The sequence below is a fragment of the Manihot esculenta genome, chromosome 17 (assembly GCF_001659605.2).
Source record: "Manihot esculenta cultivar AM560-2 chromosome 17, M.esculenta_v8, whole genome shotgun sequence".
Taxonomy (NCBI): Eukaryota; Viridiplantae; Streptophyta; class Magnoliopsida; order Malpighiales; family Euphorbiaceae; genus Manihot; species Manihot esculenta.
The window spans coordinates 23,362,624-23,378,582 of record NC_035177.2 but is presented as its reverse complement, the minus strand read 5'-3'; the positions used below and the strand labels follow the sequence as shown (position 1 = coordinate 23,378,582).

General features: G+C 39.1%; 2 protein-coding genes across 2 annotated transcripts; both read right to left on the bottom strand.

The window, feature by feature from the left end:
• Positions 1 to 4,130: 4,130 nt before the first annotated feature.
• On the bottom strand, positions 4,131 to 9,252 carry LOC110604879 (uncharacterized protein At4g04980). Its single transcript, XM_043952425.1, has 9 exons — positions 8,139 to 9,252; positions 7,591 to 7,773; positions 7,409 to 7,504; positions 7,211 to 7,337; positions 5,391 to 7,131; positions 5,100 to 5,265; positions 4,850 to 5,014; positions 4,620 to 4,772; positions 4,131 to 4,507 (listed from the first exon to the last, which is right to left on the bottom strand). The coding sequence occupies exons 1-9, from the start codon at positions 8,202 to 8,204 to the stop codon at positions 4,343 to 4,345; spliced, it is 2,862 nt and encodes a 953-aa protein (XP_043808360.1). The 5' UTR covers positions 8,205 to 9,252; the 3' UTR covers positions 4,131 to 4,342.
• A 148-nt stretch (positions 9,253 to 9,400) lies between these two features.
• On the bottom strand, positions 9,401 to 14,222 carry LOC110605145 (COP1-interacting protein 7). Its single transcript, XM_021743494.2, has 9 exons — positions 13,806 to 14,222; positions 13,541 to 13,717; positions 13,074 to 13,207; positions 12,895 to 12,947; positions 12,747 to 12,799; positions 12,500 to 12,652; positions 11,960 to 12,225; positions 10,112 to 11,847; positions 9,401 to 10,014 (listed from the first exon to the last, which is right to left on the bottom strand). Exons 1-9 carry the CDS (start codon positions 13,865 to 13,867, stop codon positions 9,892 to 9,894), a joined length of 2,757 nt encoding a protein of 918 aa, XP_021599186.1. The 5' UTR covers positions 13,868 to 14,222; the 3' UTR covers positions 9,401 to 9,891.
• Between the last annotated feature and the right edge of the window lie 1,737 nt (positions 14,223 to 15,959).

Sequence of the window (15,959 nt, the reverse complement as noted above, 5' to 3'; positions counted from 1 at the left end):
AAACATACATAAACAACCCACATTGCTCAAAAACTCAACATTAACCCATAAACTCAAAAATAACCTAAACATCCATTTCTACCCCACAAATCACATAAAACTTGTTTAAAACATAGAATGAGTTAGAGATCTACTCTTACCTCTTGAAGATCGAGAGGAGAGGCGATCCAACTCGGAGATGGAAGAGATCGAGCTCCTGAGGTCTCCAAGTTTCCAACTTCACTCTTTTTTTTGCTCAAATATCTTCAAACCAAGTTAAAACTTGTTAAAACTTGAAAGATTTGAGGAAGGACATCAAAAATCAACCATGGGAAAGCATGGACTCACCGTTGGCCAAAAATGGGGAGAAAGCTTGCCCGTTTCGGCCATGGAGCCCTTTTATAGGGGGCTGGCTAGACCACCTTTCGGCAGCCTAAAGTGCCTCCAAAACTCATGCAAGTTCAGTGGCCGAACATGAGGTTCGGCGGCCGAACCTGAACCACTTTCGGAAGCCTAACTTGCCCCCCTAAACTATCCAATGTTCGGCGGCCGAACCTGGAAATGCCTCCATGGTCTTTTTCATTTAAAATTTAGTTTCTTTCTTACTTAAAATCAATAAAACACATTAAAACATTTCATAAAAACGTGATTTCACCCTTCTAGAGGTTTTCGACATCCGAGATTCCACTGGAAGGTAGGAATTCCGATACCGGAGTCTATCCGGGTATTACAGTCTGGAAGCGACAGTAAGGCCTAAGAGCCTGAATCTTGTGCAAGACCTCAATGAGGTAGGTGGCCGGCCTCGGAAAATGACCCCCGGCACCACAAAACCGGCTGAGATGACGAAGCGACAGTAAGGTCAATGAGCCTGAATCCCCTGCAAGGCTAGAGAGCCTGGAAGCGACAGTAAGGCCTAAGAGCCTGAATCTTGAGCAAGACCTCAGTGAGGTAGTGACCGGCCTCGGAAAATGACTCCCGGCACCACAAAACCGTCTGAGATGATGAAGCGACAGTAAGGCCAATGAGCCTGAATCCCATGCAAGGCTAAAGAGTCTGGAAGCGACAGTAAGGCCTAAGAGCCTGAGTCTTAAGCAAGCCCTCAGTGAGGTAGGTAACTGGTCTCGGAAAATAACCGCCAGCACCACAAAACCAAGCTGAGAGGATGAAGGGAACTATTCTTTCACCTTTTATTAAAAAATACTGTATGCTCACAACAAACAGCGGCATACGATGACAACACGCAAAAACAACTCATAAGAACACAGCTCCGACCTTACAATAAAAGATTGGGGCACTAGACCATAAACTAAAAGTTAAACTCCGACCTCCCAAAGGAGCTTGGGTCATAAGGTAAAGAGACTTTGATCTCACACAACAGCCAAAAGCACCAAAGCGTCATGCTGACCTCAAGAGGGTGCTGGAACAGAAATAAAAAATTTAAATCTGGCCTCTCGAAAGAGCTCGGATTACAGGCTAATAAGACCTCGATCTTGCAAAATAGCTAGCATATAACGAAATTAAACTAAGGCGCTCCAACGCCTATATCATGTAGCAATGCGATCTACTAAAGGCCAATGCAAGGCTCATAGCGCCAAAGTGCCAAAGCACCATGCCGATCTCAAGAAAATGAGCTCAGTACTAGTAAATCCAATAGGCAGACCAAATTAAAGTGAGGCGAATCCTAAACAAAATGCATACTAAGATAAAGAACCAAACAAAGGACCAGGAGCAATCATAGGAGGCACTGACCTTGAGAATTGACCGCTAGCACTAAACCAGCTCGGCTAGCCTAGGGAAAGGTATAAGCAACCTAGAGAAAGGTATAAGCAGCAAAGAGCTCGCAAAACGCTCGAGGGAAGACAGCTCGGAAAGCACTCGGGGGCAAAAAATCCAAACAACCGAGACATACTCAAGGACCAAATGCTCAGATAAAGAATCAAGGGGACAAGAGCAATGTAAAAGGCCAAATGAACCATTCTGAATGATTGGACGGGGCAGTGGAAAGTCTTGACTCATTGGATATAAAAGAATCGAACCCCAGTATGGTCAAACCCAAAACAGATAGTCCAACCTCTTCTACCCGGGGTCAATCTTCCCAAAAGCCCAGAGGGGCCAAACATACCTCCCTATTGAGCCTTATGTTTGTGCTGGCGAGGCTATAAACCTATAAAAGAAAGGTTAAAAGCTGAACAAACAAGCAGTCAGGCTGAAACATAGCCTGTGTAAGGCTAGACAAGAAAGTAAGAAATTAAGTTCGACTTCACAAAATAGCTCGGGGCACCAAAGTAAAGAAAATGAAATCCCGAACTCTCGAGCTCATAGCACAAGCAGCATCACGGGCTATAGGCATAAAAGCCTAAACAAAGAATAAAAATCTGAGCTCCCGAACTCGCAGTACGGACGGACTCACAACAAGTAAACAATCAAGCTTAATAAAGCTAAGTGTAGAAAAAACAACAGAGAGCTGAGATCCCTATATGAAAAGGCCCGCCCATGCAAAACGCATAAAAGGATAAACGAAAGCGAAGGGTTGTGCTCACAGCTCGGATTAACCCACAGTAAACAAACACTTAGCAAAGATGATCCAGGAAGAGGAAGACGAAAAAAGGCCAAGCTCCCTATCCCAGTGGAGCACACAGCTCAGACCGCACTGACCGCCAGAAGATTACATCCAGAGGGACAAGATGTCTGAGCTCGTAACAAGAACAAGATTTAAAATCATCTAATGCGGGGCAGTCATGCAAATAAGACATTCCTCTAAGTATTATATATCCAAGCTCGCAGCACTGACGAGGTCATGAGCCAAAAACAGAAATGCCCTCATGAGAACAAGAAAAATTCGCAAGTCAGAAGTTTAGCCAGACACCGAGCTCTTAGTCCAGGTCAGTTCGACTAGCAAAGTCCCAATAGAGATAGCCTGGTCCATCAATTAAGTAAAATTGATAAAACCAGAAGACAGTCTGAGTAAAAAAATAATAATGAGGTATAGGCCGAGGTGAAATATCATTCATCATCAAATACACATATCCAAATCGCCATACATTCAAACATCAAAATAAAGAGACAAAGAAATAAAAAGGCAAGGAAAGGACGCTTTTGACAGGAGCAATTCTCGGGCCACGCGGTCATAAATAGAGTTTAAGGATTTACCCCTTCGTCACTCATGTAATAACTGCTGAGGAGGTAAAGGGGCAATTGATGACCATCGGGCTTCCTCTACCCTGGCGAGGCCGGGCCCAAGAGAAGAACAATGGCCCAAAGCCCATCAAACGCTCCTTAGGCTGACCAACTCAGCATCTCAGCCCTCAACCCAGACACGCCGGGCCGGATGGATTACCCGAAAGAAGCCTAGCCCGGTGATGTGATGTGAGGGAGAGGAGCTAGTCCAGTCACTTTGCAGCCCTGCCTGCACGCGGGCCGGGGGAATTAAATGGCTGCCTGGCATGGAGAGGGGGGTCTGACACGTCCGTACGTACGGGTCTGAGTGACATAGACAGGTAGCACAATAGCAGGAACAGGAGGGACAGGTAAAAAGGGAGGGGGTCTTCTCTTTCCAGGGGACTTCCTTTTCTGCTTCTTCCGGGGCTCCATATTTTTTTTACTTTATTTTTCTCTGTAACTCTTGCTTATCCATACTACCCTAGTTCATGAATCTGACTTGAACGTCGGAGGGTCTCCACCGGGGGCATTCCCGGTAGACCCTTGACCATCTTTTCTTATTTTGCAGGTCCTTTCATCAAATCGAACATTGAGAGACTCATATGATGGAGCAAAAAGAAAATCAGATCTATCATGGAGTAAGAGAAAAATCATATTTATCAGTATTATTATTGCTATTATTAGATTGAAAAGTCTCCATCAAAAAACAATAGAGAGTTATCTATTAATTAATTAATAATAATAATAATAATAATAATAATATATGGACAAAATAAACAAATAGGAAAGAAAATCTGATAGAAAGTCATTTATCATACCTAAGAGAACTTACTTTAATTAGAATTTGGTTTTATTATATTTATATAGATATAGATATTAATAAATGACTGTTGCGAGGGAAAAAAGGTTGTAAAAACAAGTAGAACAACCACTCGCTAAACATGGGAAGCTCCAAAATTATATATAATACACATGGAGAATTATGACTAAAAATTTTAATTCAATGTTATCTTCAGAGAATCTCTTCACACAGAAACTCGAAAGGCAGTGCTAAGTCCTACTTCCTCAAAATCAAAAGAAACACTATGTAGCATATATATACAACACACCACACCATAACGGGGTCCTTTTTCTTTTTTTTTTTACATATAATATATATATATATATATTTTTTGAAGAGTTTGATATGCAGCTTTTCAAGTAATTAGTGGTACTGTTGGGGTGAATCTGCCTCTATTTCTTGAGCCAATTCCCTTGTCAATGCATCAGCACGATCATCTTGTCCTCCAGCAAAGGAATAAACTTTGAATGCAAATTGAAAAGTCCCCCAAAGAATTTTAGAGTCTGTTGTTTTTCCACTTTTCCTCTCCTGAAAGAATCCAAAAAGAAAGAAAGTAAAAAAATATATATATCCAATTATATGCATTTTCCAAATGATCAATGATATGATCTGCCTTACAACAGAATGTTAAGACAACTACCTTGAGTGCCAGTTCCATGCAATTGGAGGAAACATCAACTATTGCTTCCTTGATCTGCACAAGTATTTGGAAGTCAAAGTTGATATTCTGACTTTGAAACCTCTTGGATTCCTCATCTTTTGTTCTCTCCAAGGCGTCCAATTCTCCTTTGATCTGTATGTTTGTGTTCTTTCAGCTGGTTGTAAAATTTGGGAATTGTTTTGTTATGTAACTGGTGAATTTGAACTTGCCTTATTCAAGTAACGTTCGGTCCTGTCAAGGAGTTGCCCCAAGGGAGTAACGATCTTCCAATTTTGAAGTTCAGTTACTATTCCATTCAACTTTGCGTAGAGTGCAGCTGCAGTCCTTATTGCTTCCAACTTTTTTTGAGGGAAACCTTCAAACCTGGCAAGAACCTGCAGCATAGAATTGCTGGTCTGATATATGGAACATGTAACCTTAAAGAGCAGAACCAAACTGAACGATCTTTACTGTTGTTACCTGTGTTTCATCGGCTAAATTCTCAAGGATGGATTCAACGTATTTGTGGTAAGTTATCAGCTCATTCATGTCCTTGTTTTTGAAAGTACTAATGGAAGACTTCAGCGCTGTGATTGAGTTTGAATATTTTTGAACGTCTTCTTCAATTTGTTGAAAGTATGCTGATCTGAAAAACAAAGAAGGGAATTTATTAGGATTTATAGCTAAATTTCTTCCAGTGTCCTCCAAATAAAGTTAATTTTAATGGGTCATATCCATAATCTATGTTTTGAAGTTCTTCAAAAAGTATACTTCTTTGTTATCTCTGCTAGTGCATCAGCCATTCCTTGCTTTCCACCACTGTTGGCTGGAGCCGAACCTTTTCTTCCGCTAGCTTGTTTAACGTTTGGATTTCCTCCTTCCACCTTCCCCTTGAGAACCCGATACAAATTACCCATTTGGCTTGATCTCCTCAATTTGGTCTGTGCCTTCTTGGGGCGTAAGGATCTTCCAGCACCAGGGGGAGGTGGTGGGGAAGCACCTCTGTTTTCTTGTGCCATGGCTGGTGGTGGGGGAGCACCTCCTTGTGCCGTGGGTGATAGTGGTGGGGGAGCACCTCCTTGTGCCGTGGGTGATAGTGGTGGGGGAGCACCTCCTTGTGCCGTGGGTGGTGGTGGAGGGGCAGCATCTCCTTGTGCCTGGGCTGGTGGTGGTGGGGGAGCACCTCCTTGTGCCGTGGGTGATAGTGGTGGGGGAGCACCTCCTTGTGCCGTGGGTGATAGTGGTGGGGGAGCACCTCCTTGTGCCGTGGCTGATGGTGGTGGGGGAGCACCTCCTTGTGCCGTGGGTGATAGTGGTGGGGGAGCACCTCCTTGTGCCGTGGGTGGTGGTGGAGGGGCAGCATCTCCTTGTGCCTTGGGTTGTGGTGGAGGGGGAGCATCTCCTTGTGCAATGGATGGTGTTGGCGGCGGCGATGGCATTGATCCTTTTGAAGAAGTCATGTTTGGCGGCGGTGGAGCTGGTGCTGCTGTTGCACTTCCTGGCAGTGCAGCGTTTACTGTTCCTGATGTCATAGGTGGGGGTGGTGGTGGCAGGACCTTTGGAGCACCTGCTGCTGCTACGTTAGGCTGTGACTCAGGGGTTGGGGGTGGCAATAGAACTTCTGCTGTCGGTTTATTAGGCTGCAACACAGGTGGAGGAAGCGGTTGTGTGGATGGTGGTTGTTGAGCTTTCAAATTAGGTTGCAGCACGAAAGGTGGTGGTGGAGGAGAGAGAAGAGATGGGGCTACTACATTTGATTGCAACACAGGAGGTGGCAGTGTTTCTCCTACATTGACCTGCGACATGGATGGTATTAGCAGGGGAGTAGGTGCTGGAGGAGCCTGCGTCATGGTTGGGATCAGCAGGGGAGTAGGTGGTGAAGTTGGTGTTATTAACTCTGTGACTTCAGAGGTCTCGGTTGTCTCAAGCATTTCAATCTCTGGTGATCCATTTTCTGCACAGCAATCTCTAGCATCATCTTCTTTTGCGACCTCTGTTACTTCAGAATTGCTGCTCGCTTCCATTTCAAACATCATCTCTTCATCCGCATTGCTTTTTGGGTTCAAGCATTTACTCTCTGCTTCTACCTCTTCCATCACTTCGTCATTCTCATTATTCTTTAGGTTCCAAGAGCCGTAGCCTTGAGCTCCCTCACTTGGAGGAATCTGGAATGAGAGGCGTTTTATATGAATTGGGTTCAGTTTCCCCACAGCCTGAACTCTCAAAGACCTGAGAACAGGTGATGAGCACGAAATGTTTGCAAAAACATCCGAATTGGGAGAAGTCATAAACTGTGTTGGCAGAACAGATGTTGGAGTGACTGGAGAAGCACAACAGGAGGTGCTGCTCTCTGAGGACTCCATCAAAATTTTTCTAAATAAACTTGCAGGTAGACTATCTTTAATCTGCTCATCTGGTAGACTATCTTTATTCTGCTCATCTTCATCACTTATATCCGACTTTTCTTTTGTTATTTTAATCACACAATTGAGCATTGCCAGTGCCATTTGAACTGCCAAAAGAAAAGAATCTATTAAGAAAAAGGAAAAAATTACTCCAAGTTACTCAAAATATGTTATTTCTCAACATACGAAGTTTTTCTGTATTGAATTTTTCAATATTGCTAAACTTATCAGATGTCAATTTGTCCATCCATTCTTGATTCTTCGTCCATGAATCTCCAAAAGCTTTCAGGGCCTCACAATAGTAAACCAGAACCTGTTTGATCATGCAGGTAGATGATTAGCTTGGTTCTTTATTACATTACATTACATCAATTCATGATGCACCTTATCAATAGATGCTCCCTTAATTTCTGACAACTGGCTTCTGGATATGACATCAGGGTGAAACTCATGCAGATCTTTCAATGTTCTTGAAACTAACTGCAAGAACACAAAAGGGTTGAGATTGAAAACAAAAGGTTTTTAATATTTTTATTTGTTGCGAAGAGGAATGCAAGTTATGCTACTTCAGTAATGCTTTCTGTGCCATCACAAGGTGGTAGGTCAATGGCGTCCCTGAAGGTCAAAATCTTCTTTCTAAGCTTCATCATCAAGATGAAATTGCCTGTAAATCGCCGTGCCCGTTCCATCTTCGGTCCTTTGGCATCCTTTTTGTGGTGCTTGGGTAGATGACCAATTCTCAATAGATGCTGCAATGTTATTGTTTCTGTTAGCACTGCTAGGCCGACACCATATTTGCTATGCAGGTGTGCAATTTTTCAATATCAGGGAAAAACTTATTCGCCTACCGAGAACCCAAAACACAAGCATTTTCTGAAACATTTTTGGATAATCCGGATGATTATGAAGAAAATGGAACAAAAAGGTTTTTTTTTTTTTTTTTTTTTTCCTTCAAAACCAAAACATTTTCTCAGCAATTCCAAGATGTGGGGACAAGATGAACAACAAGAATGAAGGCACAGAATTATAACAAATCTTGTCTAAAAAGCCCTGGGAATTGAATCAGATATCTTACACAATATAATCATCAAATGCATATAAAAACAGGACATACCTCGATTCTTGAAGGCCTGCAACCGAGCAGCAATGGCTTCAAACCACATAAACCCCCAGTTGTCATAGTTTTGTAACGTGGAACTAGAAGTCATATAAAGACATGGAGAAGAAATAATAAGGGTGGAGATGAACGACAGAGAATATTTTATTCTGTTAAATATAAATATATTTTATAAGAATTATCTATCTGATGTTTTTCTCTTTCTTTGGCTGGAAAACAAAAGAATCGTTCAAAAATCGAAGAGGGTATGCACAAGAAACCATAAACGTCCCAAGCAATTTTTCATTCGTAAGGGAAAAAGGTTCGTCGTTTCTGGAACTTCTCTGACAAAGAGAAAGCCAAAGAGACGAATGAAAATAGCTTGTCCTTTTATTACCAGTAACTGTAATAGTTGGTTTCTGCTATTTTGCCCATTAGTGTCATAAAGTTTTAGGATCGGAGGGCTCTGTTTCTAAACGTTAATCTGAACAAATTTTGATCTTTTATTTTCAGGATTATTTTGGAGGGTCGTCAGCTAATATTATAACATCTATGTTGAGGTGGTTTTAATTAATCATGTTTTCTAAATATGTGTATGTATTTAACATTATTATCAGTAAAACAAACAAAACTCATAACTGCCATCTTTCTTCAAACTATTCTTAAATTTGTTTATTTGTCTAATAATATCACATTACATGAATCTTTCGGAAATTCTTTCTTCCTTTTTTAGTACAAAGACACATACTTCTGTAACCGCCCAACCGTATTTTTTGTTTTCTTCAGTAGCTAGCTGCTCATGCCCAAAGTGGTTTTTGAGTGTGATCGATTTGAAATTGGATTTATTTAATTCAAACCTAAAATCACTCAAATTAAATTGAATTGAAATCAATTAGTTTAGATCAAAACTGATAACGAATTTTTTACCAAATTTGGTTAAAATTGAAATGAGAACTGAGAAATCTTGGGATTCGGTTTCAATAATCTAAAACCTAAACCACTGGTTTCAATTCTAGACCAGTTTGGACCCGCCCTTTGGGCAGGTCTAGTTGTAATTGCTTTTACCCTTTAGCGTTGTTGAAAGAACATATTCAGTAGTAAAATTACAATCAAAAACTTTCTCGGAAAATTTTAATCTATCGTATAAAATTGAGAATTTTTTTAGGCTTTTAATTTGCAAGTTGTTAAGTAGATCGAAGATAAAAATCATGCAACCTCAAGACCTTGCTTTTTCTTTTAGTCTCTCTTTTTCCTTAACCATTGCTGCAACTTGGATAAAATGAAACTCAATACCAATTTGGCATTAACTACATAGAAATATAAACGACTATAAACAATCATGAAACGTATACAGCAACAATGAAGTTTTCTACACAGTTTTAAAGAACAAACCAGCCAGGTCCAGGGAACAAGGGACTAAACAGATGGGTTATTGTTTTCGAGACGCCTTCAGGATTCACTCTACTTAGCTACAATAGTATGAAAGAATGTGAAGAAGTGAAAACTATACATATAAGCTACTAGATTTATAATTCTGTGGAGATGTTGAAGATGCTGTTGAATAATACTGAGGATTCGGTCTCCAGGATAGCTGGTGTATAGCCCTTTCCATCGACCTCGGATTGCCAAAATAACCTTTAAGACATCAAGAAATTATGATCTGCACATTTTTCACAACTTCACTTACCTTCTGATATTTTCTTAAGCTGTTCGTGTCTCGTGTCATGAACGGGTTTTACTCCGATTTAACTTAATGGAGCCTTTCATTTGTTTACTTTCTGATGGGGTTTTTCTTGGTTGATGCTGGAGTAACACCACTAGCTGCAGTTCTTTCTGCAATTCTTTTCTGGCGTTGAATCAATGATTCTTCCATCTTCTTCCGAATTTCTTCTTCCTGTTCACAAGCATGTCTCATAAGAAAGTTGAAAAAAGGTGGTGAAATGTAATCAGACAACAACAATTTGATTAAGTAATTTACAACTCTTCACTACCTTCTCCAGCTTGCTCTTCTGCACTATAGGCCTGCTTGGAAGCGACGGTTTCTTGCTCTTGGATGCTATGCCAGTTTTGTTATTTCCAGGGGATCCAGATGAAACTCTAGGCCTAACTTCTTTGCCTGGAACTTTTCTTCCGCTACTTTCCTTTTTCTTCACTGTAGGGTTTTCGCAATTTGAAGGAAGCTTCTTAGCAGCATGATTAGTAGTTTCAACACTTGAGCTCCTTGTTTCAGTTTCCATGAATGATATGTCAATTCCATGGTCTGAAGTCCAGGATTCCCTTGCTGATTCTAATCCAGAATCACGTTCAAGTACCACACATAGATCATTTGGTTCATAACCACCCAATACTTCGTGGTTTTCTTTTACAGTGCCATTTTCTGACTGGGATGATAAATTAATATCTGCAGCCATGCTGATGTCAGTTTTCCAAGGAGAGTCACACAGATCATCGACTGCTGGTCGAACATGTATCATGAAAGAATCATCAACAGCTACATTCTTTCTACCGTTTTCAAAATTCAAATAATCACCATCTGATGATGACTTTTGATCACCATTGAAGATAATGTCATCAATTGAATTCTCGTTTTCTGGTTTCCCTGAGTGGCTGATGACAAACCAATCTTCTCTGTTTCTAGGCTTAATCGTGGATGACTCGGTTGCAGACAGGATAACCCCGAGTCTACCTCCAGATTCTTCCACTCTCTGTGGAATTACCAGATCTGCATCTGTGGAATCCCTTCTCTTCATGACTGATCTAAGATTCTCTGCACTTTCAATATCTTCCATCCTATCTTTATTTTCAGATACCCCATCCCTTTGAGTCACAACAAAGGAATCACCTGCAGCCATCCGTTGCTTTGGTACTTTCTCCAATTCCAAGTCCATAGCGCGGTTGTTCGCCAATGTAATTCCGTTACCTAAGCTTTTGACAATAAAATGCTCGTCCGGAACATCCATTGGATGCAATTTACCTACTTCACTAACATTTTCCTCCTCATCTCTCATCAGGAGGTTCTGGAAAGCATCCCAGTTCTCATTTTTCTTTCCTCCCTCTGAAGGATTTGAAATAACACCATCACCAAAATCTTGGAGACCAGCATCATGTGACCCATTGGAAGTGTGGTTACTCTTGACTGAACCTTTTTTCCCATGATTACTTGACTTTGACTTGTGCAATTTATCCAATGATCCAATTGCATCATGTACCTTTTGCTGGAGGGAATCTTCATCAGTGAAATCATCCTCATCATAAGAAGACTCATCAGAGACACTGGCTTTTTCTCCACTTCTTCTCTTTGGAGTAATGTAGTTAATATTACGGATAACAACTGTCTTAGAGGACTTCTTCCTATGCTTTTTCCTGTGGGAAGAATCTGTAGAAGAGTTCCTTTTGTTTTGCTGCATATATGAATCTGAATCACTCTGTACCTCAGAGTCGCTGGACTCGGTTTCTCCATCTTCTCCTGAATGTTCAAGCCCATTTTTGTTCAGAAATTTCTCCTTTTTTACCAGAGCAGATTCTTTCAGACTGGGAGGCCACTGCATGGCCATTGCATAATGAGGAGGGATAGGCTGCATAGGGAATGGATATCCTTGGTATGGAGGAAGTTGTTGAGGGTTCTGGAAATTATAAATATACTGAGGTATCTGATTTGACCACGGCGTTGGCACATGAACTTTGTTGGTAGTTGATGTCATCTGATCTGATGTTGCCAAGTTATCATCTGCAAAGCAATGTGGTCGATGTCACAGAAGGACCGATTGTTATCTAAAATGAAGTATAAAAAATGCTCTATGCACATAGCACTTGGAGGATATAGAAAGAATACACAGTACCCTTTTTGCTGTCAAAACTTGCATGACTGGCAGTTGAATCAGACCTTGATGCATCTGTGGATCCATTTTGCATAACATCACCTTTGGGGAAAGTTAGTACAATATTTGGATTAAGGCTGCCAGCATCATTATTAAGTATTATTCCTGAACTTCCCAAAAATGACAATTCCGATGGTGGACATGCTTCCATTGCTGCTAATTCCTCCATCCAAAGACCATCCTCACGCTTTTTTTTACATAATTCCTTGAAATTAATGCATGCTTCCCTGCATATAAACACATACTTGATTTCAGGATACAGGATCAATACTAGGTCTAGAACAAACTTTAGTCTACAGTTCTCCCCATCCTTAATAACTAGCATTAATATATTTAGCCAATGCCTAGGGAGGATTTAACCATTTTGAAGACATATGAAAATGCAAATTACTCTTCTATGATATCTTTTTCTATCTTGATTCAACCATCATAAGAACTCTCTTTCTCATCCTTAAAAACTTTGCAGAAATAAACTTCTTGGTTAATTTTCAAAAGTCATACCTTAACCGTGAGGCTCCAAATGCATCTGCAAAGGAAATGAGATCATCTATATTATGCACTTCAAATCCAGCAACAAGTCCACGGGCATAAGCCATAGCTTGCTCTTTGCGAAGCAATGTTTTCCGAGTTTCAAGAAGCCGTTGGAGCTGAATCCTACCATATCAAGCAAATGATTGATTAATGATGTAGATGGAAAGACAACAAATATACCAAGTTTAGCCTTTTAAGTAAAAAAGAAGATGGTTACTTGGAGTTTTCTTCTGGTGAAGTTTCATTGTGTCTCTCATGTTCCCCTTTTACCTGGAAGCAAATACCAAAGAAGAATTTGATCATTAATATGATTTTCTAGATAAGCACAACAATTAATCGATAATTTCATTGATAAGACATCACACCTTGGAGGGGTCAATTGACTTCCTTCTGTTAGAATTGGCAGCTAGCCCACTACCTACAAAACAAGGCTAATGTCTACTAAGTACACAAATTACACCTTTTGTGGTGCATTTTCCTCAATTAATGGAAGCAGACAAATTCAAACGTGAGTGTGAAGCTTATAATGATTAATGATCTATACCTTCCTCCAATTTTCCATTCACATCAGCGTTTGACAATTCATTGGCTTGAGCTGAACTCTCAATCTGCAAGATTTCTTTTTCTAGACTGACAAATCTCTCAAGCACTGCTGGAGTGCTAACAAAACGCACAAATCTGTTCACAAGAAGAGTAAATTATCCATTTTAGAAAAACAAATGTTAAAATTATTGTTTTCCAAGAGTGAAGATAGAGAGTCACACCCCAATGTAGATTGCATCAAATTTAGGAACTTTAAACACAAAGTATGAGCAATTCTGTACTATAAAATTAAAAAACAGAACCCTGGAGTACAATCTGGATCCAGAAAAACTCCAGGGTCTTTTTATTGAATGGAAATTGTGAAAGTATTCAATAATTAGTCAAATTTTTTAGATATCCAGGAACAATAATAGTTCAAAATTCAACCCAAATATAATCCATGATACTCAATAATGATCCAATTTTTACCTCTCAAAAGTAGCTTGGGTGAACCAAGGAGCATTGGCGGTGGGTGGGCAGAGTTTGATGGAGTACCCACCTCTGGAAATCTGATCTTTAGCAAATTTGAGGTGGGAAATGAAAGGTTCAAATAAACCAGAAGCCAGTTTCTCAGTCTTGCCTCCATAGAACAGAACAAGATCAAATCTTGAAATTGAAAACACAGAAACTTTGCCTTAATAAACTTATGAAAAAGAGCCAAACAAAAAAGGAAACTAGAGAGAAGTTAGTGTACCTGGTTCGAGTAGGAGTGAGTTGAAACAAAGCATAGTCAAGCAGATTACTTGATGAGGCCATTGAGAAAGAGGGCTGCAGATCAAAACTGGAAGCTAAAAAATTACCAGTGCATAGTGTCTACCGGGTGTAGGATTGTTTCATCGTTCTTGGAGTGTAATCTTGATGTTATATGAAGGAAAAGAAACAGAGAAAGAGAAGTGAATAGAGAAGAAGTGGTTGAACGTGGGTATCAAAATTTTGAATGTGGCTTAGCTGAAGCTGAACTGGACATTACTGCGAGAGAAAGACAGCGGGAGATGAATAGATGATGAAGATTTGCACATGCAAAAGTGATTTGGGAGAGTGAGCCCCACAGAAACGACGTCGTCATATTCTTTGGAATATCTTTCCAGTGGGCTACATATCTCGAACCCAATAATTTAAAGATTTCAATAATTGAATCATAATGTTGAGAACCTAATTTCGATTTGCAGATAATTTATTACAATTGACAATGGTGAATGGTTTAATAATTTGATTATGATTTGATCAAGTAATCAGAAATTGTTCTTATCTCTATGTTAAGAATGTGAGATTCGCAGATGCATGATAAGGTTGAAGTTGAAAGTGAAGCCAGCCATGAGACAGCCTTAGCTAGCTGGAAATGGAGACATGTGGGGTTAACCATTTTCTTCAACATATTCTTTCCCCAATTAACAATTCTCATCTATTCCTCCCCACAGAAAAAAATAAAAGAAAAAATCTCAACCAATTATTTATGTATTTATCAATCATTTTCTTTCCATCCAAACAACTCTAAGCTGCAGCCTGGCCCAAAACCACTGAATTTGGTCCAAGCTCACTGTATACTAGCCATTTCAGGCCCAAATCAGAGAAGTTTTATAATAATGATAATTTTTTTAAAATATTGATTTTTATATTTAGAACAATTGCAAACTCTAAATGATACCGTCTTTGATTATTGATTTGGTACGATAACCGTTGAGTCTTGTTTAGTCTGTACAAAACTCAGAAAAATTCAAAAAAATAGAATTGGTTGAAAACCCCTAAAATTTTTTAGGCGGACCTATCAATATTTCAGACTTTAATCTAGATACACGTGATAGGCCGGATCATCCGCGAACTCAAATCCAGCAAAAAGAAATTCAGTTCAGTAATGTGATATGATAAAAAATAGCATGTTTAGTTATTTTGCAGTTTTGTCCGCATGCGTGCAAAAAAAAAATTAAATGATCATTTGGCGTGAAAAAAGGTCTAATATATCTATACGTACAGATTGAAGTGACAAAAACAAATAACACTGTAGTAGAGAGTCTGTTAGACGTCACTAGTAAATAAAAGAAAATAATATCTTTCTCTCTATTTAAATTTATGATCATAATGAAAACTGTATTATCTAAATTTCATGATATCAGTGTGTATTTAAAAAAGAATTTTAATTTTATTTTATTAATTTATATCAATCATTCTAAAATGTATTTATAAAAAGAAAATCATTTGTACCAAACAATGTCTGAATTAAGTTTTATTTAAACTGGCTTGACTTAAATACTGGGTGCAATAGACCAACGTCACTTGCGTTATGATTGTAAAATATTAATTAATTTTTTTAATTTTATAAAACGGTCCACAGTGTTTGGATGTTCAGCGAGTGTAAGAGCCCACCTTCCTCTGTTCAATTTCACAGTCATGTCTCCATAACTTTTGCGTTGGTGGACTAATTCCTTCCTTCCTTTTTCCTGTTTTCTTTGGCTACATGCGTACATATAACTTTTAATTCATTTCATCAATAGTTTATGTTATTAAATTATTATTATTAATGAAATGATAAATACTTTATTTTATAAAATATGGCTAATAATTTAAAATTAAAAAAAAATAATCTGGCATGATTTTTGTTCTAAACATACCCATCAAACCTAGCTACCAAATTTATTTTTGAAAAAAATATTAATTTAGTTCTTTAAAAAAGTACAATATATTAATTTTAAAATAATTATGACCAAGTCTTACATGTGGGCAATGAACTGAATTAGACTAGAATTGAAAATTATGAGTTCAAGCTTTAGAAGGTCATGTTTGAATTGTTTGAACTCGTTGTTTCCTTTCGGTTTGATCAAATTCAACAGTTTTTTTTTTCCTTTTTATTTTT